At 52.8% G+C, this 16450-nt stretch overlaps 1 protein-coding gene across 2 annotated transcripts in view; it reads left to right on the forward strand.

Annotated features, from left to right (window-relative positions):
• Positions 1-16450, forward strand: part of AP3B2 (adaptor related protein complex 3 subunit beta 2) — a 64479-nt gene that overhangs the window by 19586 nt on the left and 28443 nt on the right. For both annotated transcript variants that reach the window (XM_029910793.1, XM_026648210.1), the window contains exons 2-5: positions 8481-8556; positions 9948-10022; positions 10699-10794; positions 13177-13337. In XM_029910793.1, coding sequence (XP_029766653.1) covers positions 8481-8556; positions 9948-10022; positions 10699-10794; positions 13177-13337 — 408 coding nt within the window. The remainder of the gene's footprint in view (positions 1-8480; positions 8557-9947; positions 10023-10698; positions 10795-13176; positions 13338-16450) is intronic.

A 16450-nucleotide genomic window follows, 5' to 3' on the forward strand; every position in this document is an offset into this window, starting at 1 on the left:
CCATGGTGCTGTCAGTGCATTCCTGACAGGGGATGAATATTTCACAGGTGGCTGCAGGTTAGGTTCCCTGGCCGAGGCGGGCAGCTCTGCAGCCTCCTGGGCCCTGCTCCTGTGGGCAGAGTCTGCAAGGGGGCTAGATCTACCTGCCCACCTCTTCCTGGGCCCCTCAGCCCCTGTGGCTCATGCTAAGCTGCCCCCTGCCCAGCTGTGCCAGGTTCTGCAGCGTGATGGTGGGGGCAGGGTGTGGGAGGTCTGCCCCACTGTCGGATTCAGAGCCGGGGCTGAGGGGAAGTGGGACTGGGAGCCCCTGGCTACTGGAGTTCAGGGAGAAGGGACAGGTTTGGGGAGGGGGGCTGGCCTTGTGCTTGGCACAGGCCTGGGCAGTTCTGACCCATTTCTGCCCCCCGACGGCTATTCACCGTGTAGCCTTGGACAGTGCCCCTCCCCCCCTGCCTTAGCACACCCAGGTGGGGAACAGGCACCTCACCATGAGCAGCAAGACACTGCTGAGCTCCAGTAAGTGCCCTGTGCATCCCCCTGCCCCCCACAACCAAATGATCAACCAAGGCCTCGCCTCCCCTCCCCCACCACAGCTGGGCCCTGTGCAGAGCCAGAGGTTACAACCAGGAGCCTCTCTGGTTTCCTGGGGTCTCCGGTTTCATTGCAGACTGAATTCATTAACAGAGCTGTGGGGCTGGCTTCCCACTCCCCCCATTCCTCTCCCTGTGGGGTTGGCTCCTGGCCAGCCCGCTCCCCTGGCCTGGGCCCAACTCTCTGGGAGCTGAGGAGGTGGGGGGCACTGAAATTCAGCCACCTCATTGATTCCCATGTGAGACTTGGCACTTGGGCCCTGAGTTCAGTGCTGAACTTCGGGGTTCAAAACTGGACCCCCGAGCGAAGTTCCTGGGGGACAAGGGATGACAATCAAATCGAGACCCAGGGAATGGCTGTGCAGAGACGCTGTAAAACCAAGCAAACATGGTCCATGCAGGAATAAGTTGCTCAGACATCCCTGGGAGTTTGTGCAATGCTTTATTTGCCTAATTTAATCACACTTACAACACCAGCCTGGTGTTTATTTCTGACAAGTGGGTAGCGGGGTGGGGGAGACAACTTGCTGCTATTTCCCTGGTATGGCTCCTGTGCTGAATTATCTGAGTGCCTTACTGATCTCTACAGACTAGGGTAAAGGGCTCAAATGTGTCATAAGCCCCACTCTGCTAATAGCAAAGGAAGATTCTCCTCTAGCTCTGGCACTGGGCTTTGAAATCAACAGAAGGTAGGAGCCTAAATACCTTTGAGGATCTGGGCTTAGGTGCCTGTGTGTTTGGAGCAGGGGGCTCTAGGCTGGCCATGATGAAAGTCCCATAGGATTAGAGCCCACCTGTGGCTGTATGTCAGGTGAGTCCTTGTTGCACTTGACCCATAGCACCTGTTGCTCTGTGCCTAGAGCATAATAGAGTTATAAAGAATAGCCAGCATGGATTTGTCAAGAATAAATTATGCCAAAACAACCTAATTTCCTTCTTTAACAGGGTTACTGGTCTAGTGGGTGGGGGAAGCAGTAGATGCAATATATCTTGATTTTAGCAAGATTTTTGATACATGACATTCTCATAAACAAATTAGGGAAAAGTGGTCTAGGTGAAGTTACTGTCAGGTGGGTTCAGAACTGGTTGAAAGACCTTATTCAACGACTGGTTATCAATGGTTCACTGTCAAACTTGGGGGGTGTATCAGGTCTGTACTAGTCAATATTTTCATTAATTACTTGGCTAATAGAGTGGGGAGTATGCTTATAAAACTTGCAGATGACACCAAGCTGGGAGGGGTTGCAAGCACTTTGGTGAGCAGGATTAGAATTCAAAATGACCTTGATAAATTGGAGGATTGGTCTGAAATCAACAAGATGAAATTCAATAAAGACAAGTGTAGAGTACTATACATAGGAAAGAAAAATCAAATGCACAACCATAAAATGAGAAATAACTGACTAGGCAGCAGTACTGCTGGAAAGGATCCGGGGGTTATAGTGGATCACAAATTGAATATGAGTCAACAATGTGATGCAGTGGTGAAAAAGGCTAATAGTATTCTGTGGTGTACTAACAGCAATGTTGTATGTAAGACACAGGAGATAATTGTCCTGCTCTACTCAGCGCTGGTGAGGCCTCAGCTGGAGTATTTTGTCCAATTCTGGGCCCCACATTTTAAGGAAGTTTTGGACTAATTGGAGAAAGTCCAGAGGAGAGTAATCAAAATAATAACAAGTTTAGAAAACCTGACCTATGAGGAAAGGTTAAAAAAACTGGGTATGTTTAGTCTTGAGAAAAAGACTGAGGGGGACCTGATACCAGTCTTCCAATATGTTAAGGGCTGTTATAAGGAGAACGATGATCAATTGTTCTTCATGTCCACTGAATGTAGGCCAAGAAGTAATGGGCATAATCTGCAGCAGAGGAGATTTAGCTTAGATATTAGGAAAAGCTTTCTAACTTTAAGGATAGTTAAATACCAGAACAGGCTTCCAAGGAAGGTGTGGAATCCCCGTCATTGAAGGTTTTTAAGAACAGGTTGGACAAACACCTATCAGGGATGATCTAGGTTTACCTGGTTTGGCCACAGAGCAGGGGCTGGACTTGATGCCCTCTCAAGGTCCCTTCCAGCCCCACATTTCTATGATTGTATGTTCTGAGCAATGGGAGCCTGTTGTATCCTGACTGGAGCAAGCGGTCATTACGACTGAACTGGATTCTTTAGCCAAATTAACTTGCAAACTATAACCTGCTCTGTCAGCCTGTTGCTTTTCTGGCTCTGCCCCTCTGCTCCCCTGATTGTTCCCAGACATGTATTGCATCTACTCACTGCTGCTCTAGTCACAGATTATAAGGCCAGAAGAAACCATTGTGATCATCTTATCTGACCCCCTGTACAACACAGGCCATAAGGCTTCCCTGTATTACTCCCTGCTTCAAGTACTGTAGCTGTGCTTGAACTAGAGCAGATCTTTTTTAGAAAGACATCCAGTCTCGATTTAAAAATTACCAGTGATGGAATATCCACATGGTCCTTGGTAAATTGTTCCAACAGTTAATTACTTCATTGTTAAAAATTCACACCCTAAGCTGGGGGCAGAGGTAGATATGCTGGAGGGTAGTGATAGGGTCCAGAGTGACTTAGACAAATTGGAGGATTGGGCCAAAAGAAATCTGATAAGGTTCAACAAGGACAAGTGCAGAGTCCTGCACTTAGGAAGGAAGAATCTCATGCACCGCTACAGGCTGGGGACCGACTGGCTAAGCAGCAGTTCTTCAGAAAAGGACCTGGGGATTACAGTGAACGAGAAGCTGGATATAAGTCAGCAATGTGCCCTTGTTGCCAAGAAGGCCAACGGCATATTGGGCTGTATTAGTAGGAGCATTGCCAGCAGATTGAGGGAAGTGATTATTCCCCTCTATTCGACACTGGTGAGGCCAGACCTGGAGTATTATGTCCAGTTTTGGTCCCCCCACTACAGAAGGGATTTGGACAAATTGGAGAGAGTCCAGTGGAGGGCAACAAAAATGATTAGGGGGCTGGGGCACATGACTTACGAGGAGAGGCTGAGTGAACTGGGGTTATTTAGTCTTCAGAAGAGAAGAGCGCGGGGGGATTTGATAGCAGCCTTCAACTACCTGAAGGGGGGTTCCAAAGAGGATGGAACTCAGATGTACTCAGTGGTGGCAGATGACAGAACAAGGAGCAATGGTCTCAAGTTGCAGTGGGGGAGGTCTAGGTTGGATATTAGGAAACACTATTTCACTAGGAGGGTGGTGAAGCAGTGGAATGGGTTACCTAGGGAGGTGGTGGAATCTCCATCCTTAGAGGTTTTTAAGGCCCAGCTTGACAGAGCCCTGGCTGGGATGATTTAGTTGGGGTTGGTCCTGCTTTGAGCAGGGGGTTAGACTAGACCTCCTGAGGTCTCTTCCAACCCTAATATTCTATGATTCTATTTCCCATCTGAATTTGTCTAGTTTCAACTTCCAGACATTGGATCTTGTTATATCTTTGTTTGCTAGATCAAAGAGCTCGTTGTCAAATATTTGTTCCACGTGTAGGGCAAAGGAAGAGAAATGCTGCTTGAGAAATTACTAGAGTTTGATTTTTTTTAAAAAATGCCTATTTCCTTTGTCTATTTTGACATGACGCTGACAATTTATGTTTTAATGGTTATAAAGCTTTAACTTTCTGAATCTTGACCTCTACTGTCATTAAATAATTGTCTGACCCCCCTTTCCCCCTATAATTTTCCACAAACCTGAACAATTAAATAGATAAAAAATGAAAAATATGCTTAAAAATGAACATCTATTTTATTCGTTGAAATTATAAAAATACAAATTGAATTGCGCCACTTTCAGACTGTGACCAACTCGGCCCTTCCCCTTCTCTTGCACAGCTCCTTGCGTCTCTCCCTGTGAGGCCTGGTCCATTAGTGCCTGTCTCCTGCAGAGGAGAGGAGCGTGTGTAATTCCATCTCTCTTGTAGTGGCATGCTCTGGTTTGAATCAAGTCCATTGTGAGCAGTCCCTGCTGCTGGGAAGTGGCTCGGAGGGGCACCTCTCCGTGTCTATTTCCCCTCCTCGCTGTCCCGGGGCAGCCTCCTTGCTGTGGCCTTGGCAGTGGGGTTTCTGTTCTAGAACGGAGGAGAAGAGCTTTGGGTGCTGGCCTCCTTAACCAGGTCCCAGGACTAACCCCCGTCAGGGCTCAGGGGCAGCTGGAAGGACAGATCAAGTCCCAGAGCTGGAGGGAAAGGAGTAGTGGAAACTGCTTACAGCTGTGAACCTAAATACAGGAGAGGCAGGGGGATGGGAGACATTCCCTCTCCTTCCCTCCCCCCAATAATCCCACCACAAACTCGGCATCCACAGCACATATAGCAGCTGCCATGCTCTGGGCTGGGCCGAGTCCCTGCTGTGACAGCCAGCGATCAGTATGTGGCATGGCCCTGCCCAGGATGAGACAGGCACTGTGGCCCACTGCTCTGAGCTGGCCCCCTCTCTTTGCACAGCCAGACCTCACAAGCCGGTGCTGAGAGATAAAGTGGCTGCTGTGTGCTGTACATGCTGCCTGTGCCTGGCCCCATGCCACAGGTGGGTGGGGTGCCAGCTGCAGGAAAGGTTTCCCTGGGCAGAGTTTATGGCTGCAGTGCTGAGGGAGTCTGAACCAGCCATGCATTCGGGGTACAGTGTGCGATCGGAATGGGGGTTGGCACTGGCAGGCTTCCATGGATCCTGGATCCAAGAGCAGGGCTGGCCCAGCTCCTTACCCTGGACAAGTGACTCCCCCTGGAGGATCTGGCCTGATCCTTCACCCCACCCAGGCTAAGGTTCGAAAGATCTCCTGACCTCGCTGTCTGTTAATTTCCTGGCTTCCTTGGGACAGGGAGTGGAACCCCAGCTCCCACGAGGGCTAGAGCAGAACCCAGCAGGCTGGGCACTCTCTCTTCAACCTCAGAGTGCATAGAGCAGCCTGCTGCAGCCAGCATCAGGGAAGGGAGTGAATTGGCCCGGGCAATGCACGTTGTTGGGGTGGGAAGCTGACTCACCCCAGGCCTGAGTGCTCTGGGGTGCGGGGGGTGCTCATCCTACCAGCTGGCGAATGGAGTATTCCCGCTTCAGCTGTCCAAAAGCCAGGAGTTTGGGCCCCAGAGATTTTAAAACCAGTGCATTTTGGGGGGGGGGGGGGGTCTTCACCTTCTGGGTTCTGAGTCTTTCAGTTGCGCTCGGGTCACGTCCAGCTTTTCTGCACATCCAGGAGGGCTAGGAACGAAACCCTTTCTCTGAACGAAAGCTAAGATTGTCCCGTACTCACAGGAATCAGGCACTGGGGCTTTGACTCAAATACCAAATATCCTGAAACTCACAGTCAAACTGTGAGAGCTGACAGCCAGCGAATGGCTTTTTGGCGCCTTGGATCAGGGGAACCAGCCAGCAGGCATCCCCAGAATCTCCCCCTGCTGAGCCTTCGCGGTCTGACAGTGGATCACATCCCCAGCTATCACTGGGGGGCCAGGACCTTGTGTCAGATATAGGGTGTTTCAGATATCAGATATCCACCAGCTGCTGCTGGGATGTACCAGAAATGAGCCACCCAGAGCCTAGAGGTTCCATCAAAGCATCTGGCCTCTGGGGGGCCCGCCAACCCCCGTCCCTGGACAGGAACACTTTCCAGTTTGCCTGCTGTTAGATCCTCCTTGCTATTCCACTGGCACTCGGTCAGTTGATGGGCCAGAGACCCACAAAGCTTTGGAAGGTGGCAGCATGTCAGATCTGTGGCATGTATAGTCCATGCTGTGGGACAGGGGGCAGAGGGTATGGCCTGTCAGTCTACAAGCAGGGCACGGTCTGCTTTCTGTGGCTGTGCGCATACGAACATAAAAATGGCCACACTGGGTCAGACCAATGGTCCATCCAGCCCAGTATCCTGTGTTCTGACAGTGGCCAGGTGCTCCAGAGAGAATGAACAGAACAGAGCAATCAAGTGATCCATCCCTTGTCATCCAGTTCCAGCAACTGGCAGTCAGAGATTTTGGCTAATAGCCGTTGATGGATGTATCCCCCCATGAACTTATCTAATTCTTTTTTGAATACGGTTATAGTTTTAGCCTTCACAACATCCCCTAGCAATGACCTCCACAGGCTGATTGTGAGTTGCATGAAGAAATACTTCCTTTTGTTTGTTTTAAACCTGCTACCTATTAATTTCATCTGTGTGACCCCTGGTTCTTGTGTTATGTGAAGGGTAAATAACCTTTCCTTATTCACTTTCTCCAACCATTCATGATTTTATAGACCTCTATTGTATCCCCTTTTAGTCATCTCTTTTCTAAACTGAACAGTTCCAGACTTTTTAATATCTCCTCATATGGAAGCTGATCTAGACACCTAATCATTTCTGTTGTCCTTTTCTGAACCTTTTCCAATTCCAATATATCTTTTTTGAGATGGGGCCACCAGCACTGCACACAGTATTCAAGATGTGGGCATACCATGGATGTATATAGTGGCATTGTGATATTTTCTGTTTTATCATCTATCCCTTTCCTAATGGTTTCTAACATTCTGTTCACTTTTTTGACTGCCACTGCACATTGAGCGGATGTTTTCAGAGAACTGTCCACAATGACTCCGAGATCTTTCTTGAGTGGTAACAGCTAATTTAGACCTCATCATTTTGTACGTCTAGGTGGGATTACGTTTTCCAATGTGCATTACTTTGCATTTATCAACATTGAATTTCATCTGCCAATTTGTTGCCCAGTCACCCAGTTTTGTGCAATCCCTTTGTAATTCTTCACAGTCAGCTTTGGGCTTAACTTTGTAGCATCTCCAGACTTTGCCACCTCACTGTTTACCCCTTTTTCCAGATCATTTATGAATATGTTGAACAGCACTGGTCCCAGTACAAATCCCTGGGGGACATCACTATTTACCTCTCTCCTTTCTAAAAACTGACTGTTTATTCCTACCCTTTGTTTCCTGTCTTTTAACTAGTTACTGGTCCAAGAGAACCTTCCCTCTTATCCCATGACAGCTTATTTTGCTTAAGAGCCTCAAAGGCTTTCTGAAAGTCCAAGGACACTATATCCCCTGGATCCACCTTGTCCACATGTTTGTTGACCCCCTCCAAGAATTCTAAGAGATTGGTGAGACACCATTTCCCTTTACAAAAGCTGTGTTGGCTCTTCTCCATCAAATTTTGTTTGTCTATGTGTCAGAATTATCAGACACATACATGCACCCAGCATTGGGGCACTAGGGAGGGCTACACCTCTGGTGATGGGGACTTCCTAGGGGGTCATTAACAGACTGGCTTTGCACAGTGATCACAGTGCCACTTGGAATCATGTGGGGCAGCATCACACGCATCTGCAAAAAGAGACCATTTTCTCCTGGCAGTGTGCTAGAACCCAGGAGTCCTGGCTTCTATTGCCAGCTCTGGCCTTGGGTGTGTCACTGCCCTCTCTACCTCTGTTTCTCTGTCTGTGAAAGGTGGGTGATGTAGACCCCGCCCCGGGGACTCAGGAGAGTAAAAATAAATTGTCAAGTGCTACGAGCTCCTCCGTTGGAAGGGGCCGGGCAGAGGGGTATCTGCTTCAGCTGCGGCATTGGGGGGAGGGGTTCCGGCTTCTCCAGGGTCCCCCAGAGAGCATGTGGCCTGAACTCCTTTGTAGGGCAGCGATTCAGCCTTAGTAGCATATGGCCATGGCTGCGGTTACTGGATCTCTGGTCAGTGGTGGGAGCCTTTGAGCGGTCAGCCTCATCAGCTGGTCCCCTCACCATGGACTAGGCCGGGAGTGGGGGTGGTAACTGTGTTCATGCTCATCACTTGTGGGCTGGTGTATGTGGCGTACGCTCTGTCTGTGCATGGCTGAGAGCTGCCAACACTTGTTGCATCTGTGCCCGCTCGGCTGCTGACAAAGGTCCCTGTGACTTGCAGACACGATGACCTGAAGGAGATGCTGGACAGTAACAAGGACTCACTGAAGCTGGAGGCCATGAAGAGGATCGTGGCTGTGAGTGTCTCCCATAGGGCGGGGTGGGGTGAGACATGGCCTGAGTGCCAGGAGCTCCTGAGTCCCAGCCCCAGCAGTGACAGTGTCACTGTGCGACCTGAGCCAGTCACTGCCCCGCTGTGCCTCAGTTTCCTCTCTGTGGAGTTTCCCTCCACACTGTCATTTGTTCCCAAAGCTCATGTTTCAGGGCTTCACATAGCCACCTGCAGGGGTCAGAAAGGGTCTCTCCCCCACACATTGTATTCTGGGTATTGGAGGGTTTTTTGATCTCCTTCCTCTGAAACTTGAGGGACGGCCAAGCTGCAGGGGGGACACTAGGCGGGGTGGGCCAGGCTCTGAGGTGGCACGAGCACAGTCTCTCTCAGCTGCTTGGCTGCCTGGTTCTTCTCACATGCTCAGGGTCTCACCACATGGGGGGGTCAGGAAGGAATTTCCCCCCAGATCCGATTGGCAGGGACCTCGAGGGTTTCACCTTCCTCTGCAGCGTGTGGGTGCGGGTCACTTGCCAGGATTACCTGGGTGTATCTCATTAACCATTTCCCTGCGATTGAGGGGGCTTCGGGTACTGGTGCCCCTTGGTCGCTCCTGTTCTCTGCCTGTGGCACATACTATCTAGGTGCCTGTGGACTGTGATCCCTTGGTCTAATTTCGGAGGGTGGGTTTAGTGTGCCCGTGTGGGGTGGTGTATGTGTGAGACACAGGAGAGCAGACTGGAGGATCTGGTGGTCCCTTCTGGCCTTAAACCTTCGCCACGTATGAATCATCATCCCCGTACCCAGATGGGGAGACTGAGGCACAGAGAGAAAAAAACCTCCCTGAGATCATGCAGTGAGCCGATCTCAGAGCTAGGAATAGAACTTGGTCCTTCCTGGCTTCCAGTCCTGGGCTCGTTCCCCCAGACCGCGCTGCTCTGTTATCCCTCCCACCATGTTCGTAACCCCACCCCCCACCCTCCAACTTTCTAGAGCTGGGCAGCAGCCAGCTCCTCTGGTTGTAGCCTGTTGGCTGTTCCCCATTGCTCTCTGCTAAAGGGGCTCGGAGCGGATCAGGTGTCTGGGCACTCATGCCCTCTAGTGGTGGGGGTCCTAGAGGGGGCTGTGAGGCCACATACTGCTGTTATTATCATGGGTATTGTGATGGAGCCTCAGAGCCCCAATCATGGATCAGGGCCCCAGTGTGCTCGGTGCTGTAAACACACACACACACCAAGCTACTGGGGTTCTGCTTTCTAGCCCAGGTGGTGGTGGCCCATGTGTCTGGCCCCATAGCTCCTGGGTTCTCCCCCCAGTGCTGCTGTATGTGTGCGGCACTCTGACAGCCTGGTGCTGGGCGCAGGCTGGGATGCCTGCAGATATGTTGTTGGGTCACAGTCTCCTCTCTCACATCCCCAGATGATCGCCAGGGGGAAGAATGCGTCCGACCTCTTCCCAGCTGTCGTCAAAAACGTGGCTTGCAAGAACATTGAGGTGAGCATCTCCTTCGGGGTCACAGCAAGCAACTTGCGAGCCAGCAGGGGGCAGCATTTGGGAGGGACGGTACCTGCCAGGGGGTTGCTTGCAGCTTGCATGGGTCTGATCTGCACACATATGCCAGGGCAGGAAACTGCTCCCATATAGGAGCACTCACTCCCTGTGCTAAGTGGCAAGCTGGCTTTGAGGGGCCCCCGTAACACCCAGTGGGATCCTGCTGCCCTCTGCGGCAGCGATGGCCAGGTGGGGTTGCCTGGAGGGCTGTGGGGTTGTTGCACCCCGAGACTGGGCAGCAGGGTGGCCACGTGGTGAGAGATGGACATGGGACGGCATCCCAGCCCAGGATTGCAGGAGGAGCCAGAATCCAGCCCAGACCCTGCCGCAGCAAAGAGGATTCTGGGAGAAGCAGCTGTTGTGATGCACTCAGCTTGCTTAGCAGAACTTCCCTGTGACATCCCTCGTACCCCGCTCCTCTAAGCTCACGCCCTCCTGCCTCTGCCCCCCGCCTCGATACCCTGGGCCTCTAGATGTGGGGGCAATCACCCCTCTTTGCTGGCATGGATGGCAGCCTGGCGTGGCAGTGGAGGAAGCAATGAGGGTGGGGAACAGACGGGGTGGAGCGGGATTTGGAGCCTGGCTAACAGGGTTCGGTCTCTGCCCGTGTGTCTGGCAGGTGAAGAAGCTGGTGTACGTCTACTTGGTCCGCTATGCGGAAGAACAGCAGGACCTGGCCCTGCTCTCCATCTCCACCTTCCAGCGAGGACTAAAGGTCAGGGGTCGCGGGCAGAGGGGGTGGGGACTGGAGTGTGGGCACCTCAGGGGCTGACGGTGGGCTGGGGGATGGTGCTGCCCCAAACCGAGGCAGGAGAGGACTGTCTCACCTGTTTTCCAGCAATGGCAGTAGATGGCTCTGCTGGTGCTCACTGCTGGGATCGGGGTGGTCTTGCCTGGGCTTAGGTTACAGAGCCAGGGGCAGGGAAACCCTGTGGCCATGGAGCAGGCCCTCTGCATGGAGGGGCTTTTGTACACCTGCACTCCCACACACTCGCGCCCAGACTGAAGGCAATCAAGAAACATTGGGCATCCTGCTGTGGCCCTCTAACTATAAACCTTCCCCAGCGCTGGGGACCCTCCCCGGAGTGAGACTCGGACACACTTCTCTGGCTCCTATTGTCCAGCTGATCTGAGAGTCACCCTCTGGAATCTCCCCAGCGCAGCCCCCCTGGAAGACCAGCAGATGGGGGGAAGTGAGGAAGGGAGCAGACTGGGAGGCCAAACGGGGCCTCTGCTGGAAAGTTAGCAATGCCACAACTGAGCAGCAGCTGCTGCAGCCCTGACATTTGGGGTTACCCAGTGCCCCAGGAAGCAGCCCCCACACAGTCCCTAGTGAGACCCCCCGCCCCATTAATGGCCCATGGTGCTGCAGTCTGGATTCATCCATGCGCTCCACACATACAGGTCTCGGGGCTGTCAGCTCAACCTGCTATGGGTGAGGTCAGGGACAGGTACCCTAATCCCACCTGCAACAATGGACCACGACTCCTGACGCCAAAGCTGCACTCCAGCCTCTCCCAGTTGGACTGACAGAGAACAAGGGACAAACTGGGGCGCTCTCTCTGAGGATCCTCCCTAGCAGGCACCCGCCCATCCCACTCCCATGTGTTACCATCCCAGTGCCACCTCAGTACAACCTGCTGCCCCTTCACCCTTGGCACAGCCTGGCGTGGGCTCTGCATGTCACTGCAGCACCACAAAGCGAGCCCGGGCAGTGCCTAATCCCGAAGTGCTTTGCCGAGGCTGGCCCCAGGGGGTGGCTGGTTGTGCTGGGTTCTGGTGCACAGGCATGTTCGAAGCAATTCCTTGCCTTTCTCCCCTCCATATCCGGTGCCCTTTTGGTGCCCAGCTCCCAGGGGTGCTGCTGTGGAGGAAGAGAGAGTGCTGCCCCCACAGTACCTGTCCGCATCTCCGCTTCCTCTTGGAGGTGCAGATTGGTCAGAATGAAGTGATAGGCACAAGGGGAGGCTGGAACCGGATGGCCCCATGGTGAAAAGCTGGGGGCCTTTCGGGGTGTGTCTATGGTGCAGTTAAAACCTGCCGCTGGCCTGTGCCAGATGCCTCAAGGTCAGGCTGGAGCCCAGACTCTAGGACCCTGCAAGGTGGGATGGTCCCAGAGACCGAACACCTACACCCCATAAATAGCCCCTTAGCCCAAGCCCGAGTCAGCTGGCACAGGCCCTTAGAAGTCCAGTCCCTGAGAGCTGATGGTGGGTGCCAGCGCTGGCCCTGCTGTGGATGGTCTGTGCTTTTGCCATGTGGATCCGGGGGTCCAGTGCTACACTGGACACTAGCGGGTAGAAGAACTCAAAGGGGCCCCTGGCAGAGAGGCCGCTGCACCCCAGCCAGGCCTTTCCAGGCACTTGGCAGAGCTCAGCATGTGGGGTTATTGGGCTCTGGGTCAGGTGTGAGGCTGTGATCCGGGGGGGGGGGGGCGGGCGGAGGCAGAGCCAAAGCAGTGGGTTGCATGGGGGGGAGTGCGCTCCCTCCTCCCCTTCCCAGCTGCTCACACCTTCCCCAAAGGGTCCTGGTATAAAGCCCTATGTGGGTGGGGGGCCCTCCAGGGACGCCTGCCTCTGAGAAGCTATGGGGAAGGCCCAGCTTCTGGCACTGGGAGGCCTGGGGCTCCTGTGGGATTGGGCAGGGGTTAGAGAATGGGGTGAGATCAAAAGAGCCGGTACCAGGTTTGTGTCCCTAGCAGCTCTGCTCTGGGGCCCTTGTGCTCAGACTGCAGCAGGGCCCCTGGCCATTCACTTCTCCCCCGCCCCGTGGGGCCACCATAATCCTGGGGGGCTGGTTCCTGGAGGTGCTGAGCACCCACAACTCCAGCTAAATCCCGCCCCCCACCCCTCGGGAGCTAGGCCTGGGATCCGAAGGGGGCACTGGCCAGAGGGATTGCAGATCTGTGTTAATGAGCAAGAGCCTCGCCTCGCAGGGAATCAATTTCCAAGTGTGCAGTGCAGTGCCAAGCGAACCCCTCTGCTTCCCTCTGGCACCCTCGGGTGCTGCAGGGCCCTCACCCTGCCCCGATTGAGTCAGGAAGGGCGCTCCGCGGTGAAGCCTTCCTGGAGCTGCCTCCATGTCCCCCCCACTGCAGGATCCCAACCAGCTGATCCGGGCCAGTGCCCTGCGGGTTCTCTCCAGCATCCGGGTGCCCATCATAGTGCCCATCATGATGCTGGCCATCAAGGAGGCGGCGTCAGACATGTCTCCATACGTGCGCAAGACGGCTGCTCATGCCATCCCCAAGCTGTACAGGTAACTGGGACAATGGGCTGTATCCCCGCCCCCCTCCTGAAATACATGCTGGGCTCACTTTGCCCGTGCATTGCACCTTGGGCCGTCATTTACACCGATGCACAGTGGGGACTTCCACCACCAAATCCCAGCCACCCACTTTTCACGGAGGAAGGCACAGGGCACAGGGTGGTGGTGCCCTGGGGCCTCTTGTGACTCGGTCAGATTGCACGGAATCAGAATTCTGGAGCCCTCTGGTTTTGTGCATGGAGGACTGTGACGTTTTGGGGATCACCCAGACCAGTATGGGGTTCTGTCACCGCCTGCCTTGTGACTTTGGATGCCTTAATGCTAGGCTGCTATGGCTCAGAGCTCTGACCCCAGTAGCCAGCCTGCCAGCAAAAAGGTCTCACCCTGGTTTCCATCAGCCTAGTTACTCCTGGCAGGGTGACCCCAACAAGCCCTTCCGGTCCCAACTCCCGCCAGATCCATCTGCTTGAGTTCTTAATTGCCAGACACCGGGACTTTCCCCTCTGGCTTGGCACCCCTGCAGGGGTGAAACCTGCCCTAGGTTATCAGCTCACTTTGCCACACACAGGATGCCCACCGGAGACCTGCATGGGGCATAGATCAACAAGAAGTTTGTTTAGATTCAAAGATGGAATAGTCAAGGAAGCAAACAGCCGAGTTACACAGAAAATAAACATAAAGGCGCGGCCCTGGCTGTACGCTTCTCTAGGAGCTAACTTCCCTTCTCTAATATCACTACCTATTGCCTCTGAACAGTCTCCCTGCATGCCCCGTGTTGTAGAGGGGATCCCGTGTTTCATGGACAGCACCCCGCTTAGATGCTGGCCCTTCACTTCAACCCCCTTCCCTTCTAACAAGGTTTTCTTTCTCTCAGACTATGGTCATTCATGGTTACACAGAGAGGGGAAACTCCTGCCTTAATGTTCCAAGACTGGGGTTTTCTTCTCAGTTTAAATGGCTTTCTATTAACTTTAAAGTTGTAAAGCCGTTGTCTTTCCCTCGGTCGTAGGATGCTAGGTGCGTGGAGACACACTGGATGAGGCAACATCTGTTCCTGGACCAGCTGCTGTTGGGAGAGAGACAAGCTTTCAAGCCACCCAGAACTCATCCTCAGGGCTGGTGTGGAGTTAGTTTTGTGTGAACAGCTAGCGTGGGAGGTGCGCCTCCCTGCCCTATTGCGGCTCCACTCTGCTGTGAGGAGGTGCTGCCATAGCACCCCGGTTACAAGTACAGTGTTCTACACATACAGCCCCGCCTACATTCCTAGCCAGAGCCTGGATACAGATCTCCTACTGACCATCCAGGGCAGAGCATTACCAGCTTTCAGAAACGACCCTGCTTGACGTATATTAATACACAAGAACTTGGTATACAACCAGTTGATACAATTGCTTATTCTTTGGGGGTCAGACCCCCTGTTCTCTCTTTGGGGACACAAATATGTGAGCCCAGGAGCTCCTCTCCCCTGCTGTTCAATGCCAATACAGAGTGATGCAGCAGGGCACTGACACCCCCCCCCCCAAAAAAACCCCTCATGAACTGCTCCCCCTAGTACCGTGGGCAGGAACCGCAGTCAGCAGGAGGGGCTGTGGGTGAGACGTTTCTCAAGGAAATGAACAGTAACTGGAAACGAGACCAGCAGCCAAACACTTCTGTTTGCCAGGTCAAGCACTGACTGCCCAGATAATGCAGCTACAGTAACTGACAAGCCATCTGGATCCTACTGATACATGGCTGGCATGGAAAACATCTGAAAGAGCCACTATTGGGCCACTGAGGGCCAAGATGTAGGGCTTTGAGCGTGTGGGGATTTTGTTTAAAGTTTTACAAAACCTCCTATTTAATAGGAATGTTTGGATGGGTTTCTTAAAAAATATATTTTTCAAGGAGATCAGGTTTGTGCTATTTCTTGGGTTTTGGCTTGGATCTAAACCCTAAAGCTACATTCTGGTTCAACCACAGACTCTGGGCTCAGTCAGGGTGAGATTCTCTGGCTCCTGTGATACAGGAGCTTGGCCTAGCCGATCCTAATGCAGGCTGGCCTTCCAATCCATGGATCTAGAAACACTCCCCAGGGCTGTTTTTGCAAACTTTGCAGGCTTGTGCTGGCATATGCAAACCTGGGGGGGTGAAACTAGCAAGAAACTGGCTACGGTCTGCTTTTGTTGCTCCAGTGGAGAGTAAAACAATGGAAGCAAATAAACGGGCGGAATAAGAGTGAAAAGTCTATTTGATTTTTTTTTTTAATTCTGTTTGTTTTAGCCACTGAGACAATGCGTGTGATATAGACCGGGAATCCTTGGGCTGAATTCTGGGTGTGCTTTCCCCCTTGTTCATGGTGTAACAGCCCAGAATTTGGCTGTTGGATTTTGTTTACTGGACAGTTCCTTGTCAAAGCCCAGCACTCCGGCCTGCCCCAGGCTATTGGGTCCTTCATAGTCCATAGAATGAATGGACCCATCCTTGCAGCATGGATCAATACAGGCCGTAATGAACCAGAGGTGGGCGGGACACTGTACAATAGGATAGGCTGCTGCAGAAAGGTGACAGAGTGTCTGGCGCTGTCCTAAACTCCAGGCAAGAAGGTGCATGTGGGTCAGAGGCCGAGGAATGGAAGGGATAAAGCAGGAGGCTAGGAGAATAAAGCACAACCTACCTTGGACTTGACCCAGAATGAACATACAGTTCACTGAACCTGGTGTGAATACCACTGAGTGATTATGTGCCTGCATCTCCCGTGTTAAATATATAACCTTTAGTTATTGTTAGAAGGAACCGAGCCGCATTAGCTAAGAACATAAGAACGGCCATACTGGGTCAGACCAAAGGTCCATCTAGCCCAGTATCCTATCTTCCAATAGTGGCCAATGCTAGGTGCCCCAGAAGCAGAGGTGAAAGTAACTTAAAGGACTTACCCCTGAGCTGGGGTGCGGGGCCTCAACTGGAAGGGGTGTGGCCTCGATCAGAAGGGGCGGGGCCTTTAAATCCCATGGCCCTTTAAATCAAGATTTAAAGGGCCCAGGGCTCTGGCTGCAGTAGTGGCGGCTGGGAGCCTTGGGCCCTTTAAATCACCGCCGGAGCTACCAGCTGCAGCGGTGGCTGGG

The sequence above is a fragment of the Terrapene carolina genome, unplaced genomic scaffold (genome assembly GCF_002925995.2).
Source record: "Terrapene carolina triunguis isolate 2854851 unplaced genomic scaffold, T_m_triunguis-2.0 Scaffold67, whole genome shotgun sequence".
NCBI classification, from domain to species: Eukaryota; Metazoa; Chordata; order Testudines; family Emydidae; genus Terrapene; species Terrapene triunguis.